An 11437-nucleotide genomic window follows, 5' to 3' on the forward strand; every position below is an offset into this window, starting at 1 on the left:
ATGTTGTGGACCGACAGGGGCCATCACCACTTCCCTGCAGGCTGTGAGATGCCATTGGGGGGTCGTGATGGGGACCCCCCCCCCCTTATCCCCAAGGGCCGAGTGTGGCCCGTGAGTGAGGGAGAGCGGCTTTGTGGTTTGGGGGCTGCCCCAAGCCCCCTGCCCGAGGCTGGGCTGGGCGTGCAGCTGCTGTGTCACCCCCCGAACCCCAGGCGGGGGGCTGCAACCCGAGCCTGTCCCCAGGGTCCTGCAGCCCCGTGGCCTCGTCCCGGCAAGGAGGACAAGTTAATTCCCAGATAGATGCACCCCAAGCCCCGCATCTGCCGCGGGCACGGGGCGGGGGGGGGGGGGGGGCGTGGGGCCGGGCACAGGTGCGGGGCCGCCGCCCGGTTATAAATAGCGGGGAGGGGCGGCCCGGCTCCCCCCGTGCTCGGTCCCCCCCTCCAGGGCTCGGAGCGGAGCGGGATGCGGCGCCCTCCCTCCCTCCTCCCGCCCGCCGGCAGCATGAGCCCGTCCTTCCTCCTCCTCCTCCTCCTCCTCGCCCTGCCCGCCCGCGCCCGGCGAGAGCAGGTGCCCGGCGGGGCGCAGCGGGGCCGCAACGCCCCCGCGTCTTCCTCCTCCTCCTCTGCCTCCTCCCCGGCGGCGGCGGCGGGGCCGAGCCGCTTCCCGCGGAGCCGCCCGGATCGGCGGCGGGGCCGGCTGTACTGCCGGGTGGGCATCGGCTTCCACCTCCAGCTGCACCCCGACGGCCGCGTGGACGGCGCCCACGACGCGAGTCCGCTCAGTGAGTGGGGAACGGGAGGTCTGGGGGGCTGCCGCGCCCGGGCCGGGCGAGCGGGGCTGAGCATCCCTGTCCTTGCGCGCTTCCCACCGCCGCGGGGGCTGACAGAGCCCCTCGCTCCTGTCGCCCTCGCCTGCGGCAAGCTGCAGCACTGGCGGGCCCGGGAAGAGGCATTTGGGGTGCCAGGGGAGCTGCCTGTCTTCCTCTGGGAAGTGCCACCTGGGGGCTCGCCCAGCCCGAGGAAGTGAGCCCGTGGGGATGGTGTGAGAGCGTGAGGTCTGCACTCCCACCACGGCCCCTCGCCAGGCACCTGGGGGAGGAGATGCTGCCCCTTTTTGGTCCTTTCCCTGTGGGACTTTTCCATCCCTCTCTCTGCTTTCTCATTCTCCCAGCACAGTGATAGGATATATTCAGTTTAAAAATAGGACTGAGGCTGACGTTCCCCTGAGAGAAAGCTGTGCTAACTCATGGCTTATCCTCTGGTCGGAGTTGCCATGATATCCTGCTAGAGAGAATGAAATGGCAGGTGGGGATGAAAAATCCCTTCAGGAGCCCAAGGGCTTGGGCCCGAGGTGACCCTGGCAGCGTGCGTGGCTCAGCTGTTGGGAGCGCTCACGCAGCAGCCACCACATCTGCCCGGGACCAAAGGATTTGCGGCCCAGACTGTGCCGTGGTTCCATGAGGGACAGCAGCCCCTGGGCAGGAATGCCGGAGCCCAGGAGCTCTGCTCGGGGCTTCATGGGCACAGCAGGCACATGGCCTGGAGGGGTTTAGAGGATGGATAGGAAAAGGGGCCCCCCACGCCACGGCTGTTTTGGGAGACACGGGTTTGGAAGGGCTGGCAGAAGTTTGGTGCTACAGCTGTCCTGCAGAGACCTGAATTATGTGCAGTTCCTTCCTCCTTAACCTGAGATATCCCCCCCGGAAAGGCCACAGTGACACCAGCTCCGCACGTCGGAGCAGAGCCAGCCCTAGCTGGGGACACGTGCTGGTGACAGGGGGCTGTGCCGGGCTGTGGCACTGAGGAGGCTCTCAGGAGGAAGAAGTTGGCTTTTGGCAGGGAGACCCGAGCTTTGGCCTCTGGGAAATAGAGCTTGACCCTGGGCAACCCCAATAAACAGGAGTGTGTCTGCCATGGCAGCAGGACCACCCCACAAAGGGCAGGAGGTTTTGGGGTGCCCTTGAGGACAGACAGGTGTTTGACAAAGGTACCTGCCTCTGCCTTGCTCCTGTGGGTCTACTGAGCCTCATGGTTTGTGGCCTATGTGGTGAGGGGTGTGGCAGCTCATAACCCCCGCAAAGTGCCCCCAGGCCCTTGGTGCTGGGGCTTGGGTGCCTCAGGGGGATGTGCTTCCTCCTTAAAATAAATATGGGAAGTGGTGATCTGATACCCAGCCTTGGGGGATTTAACGTGGCTTCGTGTTGGCTCCCGCCACGTTAATCCCACAGCCCTGTGGGGGCCGGGCGAGATGCTCTGCTGGCTCCTCCTTCTGGGGCCAGGGCCACAGAGCCCCTGGGGCTGCAGCTGGGCAGCAGTGTGGCTCCCCGGGGTGCAAGGGGTATGCTGGGGATGTGGTGCTGCCCCCCAGCTGGCAGGGCTTGGGGGGGATGTCCTGCCCTCTGCCCAAGTTAGCCCGCACCATCTGGGCAGGTGACGTGTCGGTGCTGTTGCTGAGGGATGCTCGGAGGCTGCAGTTCTTCTGTCAGATGAGTTGCAGGTTCTGCATGCCCCATCAGGGGCCAGAACCCCCGTCACGCTCAGAAAAGTCGCATTATTTCCATGGCTGGGCTGCGCAGTGGCCCGTCCCCCAAGCCCTGCTGAGAGGACGGGGTGTGAGGGAACATCAGCGGTGCCTCCAGTCCCAGCTGGCTTGTGGGACACTGACTTCCCAAGTTCTGCATCTGTGGGACGAGCACAGGCAACTCCAATCCCAGCAGGCTGGTGTAGGTGGTTTCCCCAGGGGTTAACTTGTTCTACCACAGCCCAGCCAGGAATTGTGCCCCAAAATGGAACTTTAAAAAAAGACCACACAAGTCCCAGCTACCAGCCTGTATCCATCCCAGAGTGGATGGAGGCTGCTCTGTGAGGTAGAGGCATGGAGCAGGAGCTGGGTGGAGCCAGGCAGCTGAGGAGCAGGGACGTGGGAGAGGAAATGCAAACCTGTCAGACTAAGTTGTATTTATTTTTTCTCTGTCACACCGATGTGAAAAGAACTGTGATTTATTTTGGGATTTCTGTCATCCTAGGTATTTTGGAAATATTTGCTGTGTCTCAGGGGATTGTAGGAATACGAGGAGTTTTCAGCAACAAATTTTTAGCGATGTCAAAAAAAGGAAAACTCCATGCAAGTGTAAGTAAACCCCCCCCCTTATCAGTATGTGTTGTGTATTAAAGGCTTTGTGGCACCTCCGCCTGTCGGCACAGAGGCAGTCCCAGGCAGGGCCCTGGCATGCTGGCCCCCTCGGGCTGCTGGGCCGGCTCCGGCGCCACGCAGACAGAGAGAGAGGGGACAGGTGGAGCTGCAGCCCCCAGAGCCCACCTTCCTACTGAGAGCTTCTGACCGTGCAGAGCACGCCTTTTGGTGTGCAGTCGGGTGTTTGCACCAGCAGAGCCTGTTCTCTGAGCACGGCCGGGTTATTTTTAGCCGCTTCTGCCGCAGATCGCGCAGAAGGGTTTAGCCAAATGTCTCCCGGCGAGCAGCATGCGCGGCGCCGGCAGCCCCGGGGCTCAGGCTGCCTTTGCCCTTCGAGACAGAGAAGCCTGGGGAGGCTCGGGCAGGTGAGGTCCAGGCTGCGCAGCTTTGTTGCAGCTAGGGTGGAAAAATTCCTGGTAACTTTTCTCTGCAGGATGTGTTCCTGGAGGCTGAGGTTTCCTGCAGGTCTCATTATGCTTTTTCCAGCTTTCTGTGTCGAATGAATCCATAATCTGATTTCACTGCTTATTTCAACCTCGGGATGTTGCTTCCCTGTTTCTTGTAGTGAGCTCTGGAGACCTTTTAAACAAACACAGTGTGCTCCTGTGCTTACACCGAAGTCGGTGACTTTGGAAGGTGTGTGCACGTGTACCACCCTAAGAAGGGCATTTGTAAGGCAGCATCTCATTGCTGAGGGTGATTCCCTCAGAGCCTCAGCTAGGGCTGATGGCTGAGGAAAGGGAAAAGGCAGTTGCCCACCCTGCAGTTCCGAGACAAACCTCCGGATCCCAGGGCGGATGTCATGGATGTGCTTGCACTGCCCGAGGCCGCAGATCACTTCCAGGGGGATTTATCAACTCCCCTCTCTCTCTCCCTTAAGTCCTTTTGGTGTGTTGCTCCTGCAGCCTACTGATGCTTAAAGGGTGAGCACGTGATTGCTTCTTTTAAGAAATCAAGTAGGAGCATGAATGGGATCTAGGGGAAAAGGGGATTGGTTCCATGGAGGAAAAAACATGAGGCGAGAGCAGAGGGGCAGAGCAGGAGGAGAGGGAAAGGATGGAGAGGAGAGGGAAGGAGGCAGAGCGCGGTTGCTGGACCCTCCAGAGCCTTCCCCTCTGGCGTACAATGGGCCTCTTATCTGAGCTGAAGCCTTGATTTATGCCCTGGCACAGGCAGAAATTAAATCAAGCCTCGTTGGTGCACGGTTAATTGTTGACACACAAAGGGCAGGGCCAGAGAGGGACCTCAGTCAGGAGGGTCAGGGCAGGGGTGAGGACACACGATGCCCCGCTCGGGTGAAAGCTGCAAATTTGTAGAAACTTGACCCAAATGTCTAAAGATTGCCGGACTAAACAATGCCAATAATGCAAACCCTGCATCTGTTGTTCTTTCCTGCGCTGGCAGGATCGAGGTTATTTCATGGCCTAATGAGTTCTGAGTAGTACAAAGCACGTCCTGTGCCCGTCACTCAGGGCAGTGCTTTGATATGGGAGTCAGGCTGGGGGCTTCTTGCTGAACCACAGACAAAACTCATTCCTGCAGGAATTTGGGCTCCTTCAAAACTCGCTCTCAGGCTCAGCTCCATCCCAGCTTGGTGTTTTATGGATGCTCTCCTCCTCCTCCTCTTTCTTTTCTCTTTTTTTTTATGCCAGCTTAATTAAATTACTGAGTGGTTCATTTTTAGAGGCACCAGCTTCAGAAAATGACAGTTATCCTGGCAATTATCAGTTGCATGCACAGATGGCTTTTTCCTCGTTGGTAAATCCTCGCTCTCCTGTTTGTCCATTTTTAGCACGGAGCGGGTGGGAGGGGTTTTGTGCCTGTCCAGCACAGATCCTGGGGGGACAGATTTGCCCAGGTAATTCTCCTTTCCCAAGAGCTGACACAAAGCCGTGTTCCTCGCTGGGGCGGATCTCTGCTCGACTGGATTTTGAAATTCAATTGATTTCAGGACTGCTCTGGAGCTCTGCAGAGCAAGTCCGATGCCAGCCATGTGCTGTGGCTGCCACCCCTGCCCTATGTGGGGAAAAAAATGGCTTTTCCAGGCTGGAGCGGTGCAGTGATGAGCTGAGAGGCTGGGACACGGGCAAGTCTGACAGGATCATGGTGAGGCAGCCGTTGATGCGCTTCCAGGCACGTGGGATATCCTGCCTGAGCACTGGGGCTTCAGGGAGCACCAAGGGTCAGCAAAGCCTTGCTAGGGAAGGTGAAGGCCTGTGCACGGGGGAAGCAGCCAAGAGGGTCTATGAAAGACAGGGAGAGCAGAAATGCGTCACAGAGGTGACGTCCCTCAGAATCAGCAAGCTAAAGAAGACCTAAATCCAAGTGCTATGAGGCAAAATGTGCGTGGCAGGTTGTGGGCTCTGTCACTTGTGCTCTAAGGCTCAACTTGGGTTAAATTTGGGCTTTCAAGCACTTTTCTTGTGGTTACAAAGCTCTGCTGGGGGTTGGGTCTTGTTCTGGGTGGCTGTTTTCGGAGCTGGAGGAGCTCAGCATCTCCTCCGTGTCAGTGCTTTGGAGGTGTTGCTGGGAAATGGAGCTGGGGAAGCTTTTAGGGCACCAAGTACCATCATGCCCACCTTTAGGTTCAAGTGTGGCAGAGCATTTTGGAGGGGCTGCTAGAAGCTACAGATGGGGATTCTGGGGCTGTGGGCACACAGGTGGAGTGCTAGGCTCTGCTCTTTGGTTTTGGAATGCTTTGTTTAGAGAGAAGGGATGGGCACCGCTGGGGCAGCCCAAGCCTTTTTATTCGTAGGAAAGCCCAAACCTGGGTGGCAAGCAGCTGCTGAAGTATCTGCACCGGGGGTTTTCCAACCAGTCAGGTGCCTGTCACTCTCGGTGTTGGCGCCCCGTGTTTCCAGCCACTCCTTAGGGCCGGCTTTTGGGAGGCAGCCCAACCAGCAAGCACTGGGGGTGGGGTACAGCTGCCACCCGGCCCTTGCGAGCGGTGTCCCCTCTGTCCCCGCAGGCCCGCTTCACGGTGGACTGCCATTTCCGGGAGCGCTTCCAGGAGAACAGCTACAACACCTACGCCTCGGCCGTGCACCGCAGCCCTCGCTCGGGCCGCCAGTGGTACGTGGCCCTCAACAAGCGGGGCAAAGCCAAGCGGGGCTGCAGCCCCCGCGCCCGGCCCCAGCACGTCTCCACGCACTTCCTGCCCCGCTTCTGGCAGCCGCAGCCCCCCGAGCTCGCCTTCACCGTCGCCCTCCCCGAGAAGAAACCCCCGCCGCCTAAGCCCAAGGTCGCCCCATCCCCGCCTCGGAAGAAGGCCGGCCCCGTCAAGTACCGGCTGAAGTTCCGCTTCGGGTAGTGCCGCGGCGGGGATGCTGGCGCCGGAGAGACCGGGCACCGGGGAGCTCTCGGGGGTGACCCCGCGGGAGACCCGTGTCTCCCTCTGCAGACGGACACGGGGAAGCTCCCGGGTGGCCGTGCCGGGCTCGAGGTCTTCTCTTCACCGCTGGGCGGCGACCCCGGAGGCGTGCGCCGGCAATGAGCGGCTCGGGCTTGCCAAAGAGAATTCCTGTGGCGAACTGAAAGCACTGGACGGACCTCGGGTTAGCGTTCTGTTGTTGGAAGAAGTAGAAAGGTACCTCTACAGCGAACATATTTTCTTACCTTATTTTCACTAGTGACTCCTTTGACAATCATTTTCACACGAGAGAGATGTTTAGAGCCAAGCTGTTTTGTTTGTTTTTCTTGCATCTCCTTCTTGCTGCACTTTTTCCTCCTACCATACCTCAGGCACCGTATATCCAGGTCTGTCCCTTTCCCTTCTCTTGGAAGCCAGATCTTCCCTTCCACAAATTAAACCCAGAGACCAAGCCCTGCAAACTCTGTCGCCTTATCTGTGGTGCAAAGTGGTCTTCAAACCCTTTGTTTGCAATAATAGATGTGTGCATATTTTTTGTCAGGGTCGCAGGCTGGGTGAGGATGGCTGTTTGCAGCCTGCTCCTGGCGGTCTCTCCCGTTCTTCCCTCGACAGCTGGAGGAGCGAGTCTCTTCCTCTCCATCCAAGTGCGGATTCGATGCCTGCTTTAAAATACCTCTGACCCGGTGCCGGGGCATTCCTGCTCCCTGGAGGAGTCCCCCCGCAGGCATCCCCACAGGATAGGGATGCCTGTGGCCCCCAGGTGCCCACCGGTTTCATCCAACAGTTTTTGCTGCTGATTTATTTTATCACTCTCAATACATTTGCAGAGGCAGGGAGCAAGGTTTTTTTTTTTTTTTTTTTTTTTTTTTTACTGTGTGCGGGGCGATGTGGCAATAAATGCTGTTACAGCTGCTTTTCCCTTGGGGAGTGTTTCTGCCACCCAGGTTGCCTGACGGCCCTGATGTGGAATTGTTTCTCTGTCGTGGTGTGATCTATGGAGTAGCTGTGCACAGGGAGTTTGTAGTCAGTGTTTAGCAGCGTTGCTGTACGTACAGGCACTGGTAGCATTGAACCTCACCGGTGAAGCCTTAATAGGAGCCCAGGTGGGCTCAGGTTGGCAGAGCCTCTCAGGACCTGAGCCCTGCCAGCATCCGCCAGCAATAATTACCCTCCTCTCCACATGGGACTGTGGTACAAATGGCTGTTTCCATTGGGATTGTGGTTCTTTGCCTTTATCATCCTTCTGGGCAGCCCCGGGCCGGATATGTGTGCTCCATGTATGAGGATGGATGGGGACGCTGGAATAAAACGGTTGTGTTTCATTTTATAACCTGATTGTGTGATCTCTTGCTTTGTCTATGTTTTCTTCTCTTCTGAAGGAAAAAAATGAGCTCTGCAAAACCGGCCGCTGCATGTGTTTCTGTTGGGTTGGGGCTGGCCAGCGTGGTGTCGGTGATGGGGTGGAGCAGAGCAGAAGGGATGTGTGTGCTCCCTTTGCTGTGCCTCCCAAACTGAGCCCCGGGGTGTCCCTCCCGATGGCTCCTCTGGGGCAGCTGCTTGCAGCTGGGTCACGGCAGGGACAGGTGAACAGGGGTGTCCTGTGTTCCCTGTCACTTCCAGCTGGACTGTCTGAATGTGCACAGACAGAATCCACGCGATTTGTGCTCAATTCATCTCAGCTAATGGAATCGGAGCCTTTGCAGGTGCTGCTCCAGCCCGGGCAGGTAAGGGAGGAGCGAATGTGCTGGTCTCCCTGCCACTGCATCCCCTCAGAGGACAAAAGGTATTGGTTTCATCTTTTTTTTACAGAAAACTCTTATGGGGAAAAAACTCCAAAATTATGTTTTGCTGTTGTGGTAATAATTAAAACATAGTCATGCTATTGAAAAAAAGAGGTCTGTGCCAGGGAGAGAGCAGCCCCAGCAGGGAGAGCAGGGTCGGGCAATCCAGCAGACACTTCCCATTCCTGTTGGACTCGCTTCTTTAAGGGAATTCACTGGGCTTGCTCAGCAGCAGGGGACTAAAGGCTGAGAATGTGGTAAATATTTCTGTTAAATTTAAAATTCCAATTAGTTTTTTTTGGGGGGTGTTTTTTCTGTTTCTCTCTTTTCCTTTTCAACCACCTCAGAGGTACGCTATATCAGAGGTACTGCTGCAGTGCTGGGGAGAACAAGCCAGAAACCAAAGAAGCTAAAGAGGATTCCCAAGTTCCTTTCCAGAAAATTGCCGCCTTCAGAGGAGGTGCAAATCCACGCGGAGCTGAGAAGGGGGATGTGAGAAGTGCAGCAGAGTGCAGCGAGCTGACACTGTCCCCCAGCTCCCTGGTTTTGGAGATGTTCATTCTCCAAAGAAGAATGAACCTGAGAAGAAAAGAACCTTCCCCATCCCCTTTTCACCCTGCAGTCACTCCTACCAGGGATGTATGTCTTGTTCCAGATTCCCCAGAAGGATATGTGTGTGTCCTGAACTCCCGAATCCATGGCTTGGAAGGAGCATCCTTTAGCAGGAGCGAGAGGAAGAGGATTTCCTATGGAGCTGGCGAGTTTGGGCAGGTGAGAAAAGAAAAATGAACAAATGGAAGAGCTGAAGGGTCCCTTACGGTGCCTCAGGGGTCTCCGGGTGGGGTGGGGCTGTGACCAGGGCAGGGTGTGCGCAGCCCCCCAAACCCCACCTCCAAGAGGAACCCTGAAGATCCCCCGGCCACCGCTGGGGGGCCGGGCCGAGGCCCCCTCGTAGCGCAGGTCAGCGCGGCTCCGCCGGGACGGCTCCGGGGCTGCCGGGATGGGTCGGGGCTCGGCTCCCGGGCGTGGCCGGGCTCGCTGAGCAGGGCTCGGTGCCCGTTCCGTGCGGGGGCTCGTCGGCATCTCCCCGCTTCCCCGGGGAGCGATCGGCCCGGTGGCTTCGCCTGTCCCCGGGAGGGAGGAGGCGCAGGGTTAGAGTCTGTCTCCCCTCTGTGGAGCATCGAGGGGCACTGGGGCGGGCACGCCGGGTCTGGGCCGGCACAAGAAGCGCCGCCGAGCCGGGCTCGGCTGGAGCAGGGAGCGGCTCTCCCGCCCAGCGTCCCAAACGCTGGAATTTGCATCTCCGAAGGGCCACACTGCTGGGAGCAAACTCTAGGGGGGAGCGGGATGCTCGCAGGCGCTCTGTCCCACACTGAGGGCAGGGCCGGTCGCTTGCGGGTGTGCTGTGCTCCCAGAGAGCCGGCAGTGCCCGGCCGGGAGGCGGCAGCGGCCGCTGGATCCTCATCGCTCGCCCGCGGCCGCCGTGCCGGGCTGGGCGTCCCCGGTGTCTCGGGGTAACTCAACCCGGCCGGGAGCCCCTCGTGGCACAGCGCGGCCGTGGGGCGGCAGCGGGAGGAGCGGGGTGGTGCTCCGGGCACACCTTGTGGCGGGGGCGGCTCCGCAAGGTAAGGGCATTACCTGCTCCTCCTTCCCCAGCTGTGGCCCCGAAATGTGTGTTTTCCAAAGCTTCAGGCCCCAGGGGACGAAGGGGATGAAGGCCAAGCGCCTGTTTTGCCGTGGGTGCTGTCACAAGGTACAGGGTCCTCTACCCGGGGCTTTTTGTGCTGTTACAGTGTGTCCCCGCTCCTTCATGCGCCGTGTTTAACTCGCCATGAAAAACCCTTTGAGCTTGTGTTAGTGCACAACAGTCTGCCTCGGGAATTCTGGGCTTTGCAGCAGTCATATATTAGCGTATCTTGTGCATGGTTCCCTCTGATTTTTTGTTCTTGCCATTTCTCCACTCTTTTTCCCTGGTGTGTACGTCTTCAAACACTTATTTGTGTGCTTTCCTGGCCTCTTGAGAAAAATAAATTAACAACTACCATAAATAGTAGTATGGGGGGGACCTTGCTACGAGGAGCTAAAAAACATTTTTATAGCACTTAGGTTGTCAGCATAGCTGGTGAACAGTAGAGCCACTGAGTAGCTTCGTTGTCCTGTGTAATTTCCCCCTTCTTCTGGTGTTGTGAGATGATTATGGCATAATTTAATAGCATGTGTCAAACGTCTTTGGTAGCGTTTGTGGGCCAGAAGCACATGTGCTGCATAGTTCAGCTATTGCCATACCTCATGTGCTATCCTGTTTCAAGCTCCTAATTCAGGAAAAAACTGATTTTTTTTAAAAATGCCTTTTTAAATTTTTAAAAATTTATTTACGATGCAGGGTTGACTCTTTATAGAATCACAGAATCTTAGGATGGTTTTGCTTGAAAAGGACCTTGAAGTTCATCTCATTCCATGCCCCTGCCATGAGCAGGGACAACCTTCAGTAGACCAGGTTGCTCCAAGTGCTGTCCAATCTGGCCTTGAACATACCCAAGGAAAATAATGGGAGTCTTTTAGTCCACAGCTGGGACATGTTATGGGTCGTTCATCCAGGAAGGGTTTGCTTGGGTCCAAACAGAGAGGAGTTAGCTCATGATACCTTGTGTCCTCTTTGGTAAACAAACTTGTGTTTAATGGTTTTGGAGATACCTGTCAGTGAACAGTCTTCATCATAAGGAGGCTCCCACAGCCAGACCTCATTTTCCAGAGGAATTGTGCTCACCTTTGGCCTTTTGAACTAGGAGGAGTGTGAGGCTGAGTGGTCAGGTTGGTGTCTGAGAAGGGGAGGGTGTTCTGGGTTCCAGCAGCACTCCCAGGGTTGCTGCTTTGGTGAATACACCATGGGGGGGGAGGTACCCAGTGATATTCCTGCTGTGCAAATGTGGGAGGGAGTGGAGCAGGAAGTGGCAAAGCTGGGCTTTGGTCCTTAAATCCCAGAACAGCTGGGTTTAAGTTCCATCAGCCAGAGGAGGGGATGAACCCTGGTGCCTGCCATCCTGGGGACACTGGATAGGTCTTACCATTTCTCTGCTATCATTTGCATTGT

At 57.1% G+C, this 11437-nt stretch overlaps 1 protein-coding gene across 1 annotated transcript; it reads left to right on the forward strand.

The window, feature by feature from the left end:
* Positions 1–465: 465 nt before the first annotated feature.
* FGF5 (fibroblast growth factor 5) lies at positions 466–7871 on the forward strand. Its single transcript, XM_053940731.1, has 3 exons — positions 466–784; positions 3029–3132; positions 6164–7871. Exons 1-3 carry the CDS (start codon positions 466–468, stop codon positions 6503–6505), a joined length of 765 nt encoding a protein of 254 aa, XP_053796706.1. The 3' UTR covers positions 6506–7871.
* Positions 7872–11437: the final 3566 nt, after the last annotated feature.

Source organism: Vidua chalybeata, chromosome 4 (genome assembly GCF_026979565.1).
Source record: "Vidua chalybeata isolate OUT-0048 chromosome 4, bVidCha1 merged haplotype, whole genome shotgun sequence".
In the NCBI taxonomy this organism is placed as follows: domain Eukaryota; kingdom Metazoa; phylum Chordata; class Aves; order Passeriformes; family Viduidae; genus Vidua; species Vidua chalybeata.

What these genes read in the sequence shown, in the direction of transcription:
- FGF5 (XM_053940731.1), top strand. Translation starts at nt 466, where the DNA reads ATGCGGCGCCCTCCCTCCCTCCTCCCGCCCGCCGGCAGCATGAGCCCG. An exon ending in CCACGACGCGAGTCCGCTCA is followed by an intron (nt 785 to 3,028) that starts GTGAGTGGGGAA and finishes CTGTCATCCTAG; the next exon opens with GTATTTTGGAAATATTTGCT. An exon ending in AAGGAAAACTCCATGCAAGT is followed by an intron (nt 3,133 to 6,163) that starts GTAAGTAAACCC and finishes CTGTCCCCGCAG; the next exon opens with GCCCGCTTCACGGTGGACTG.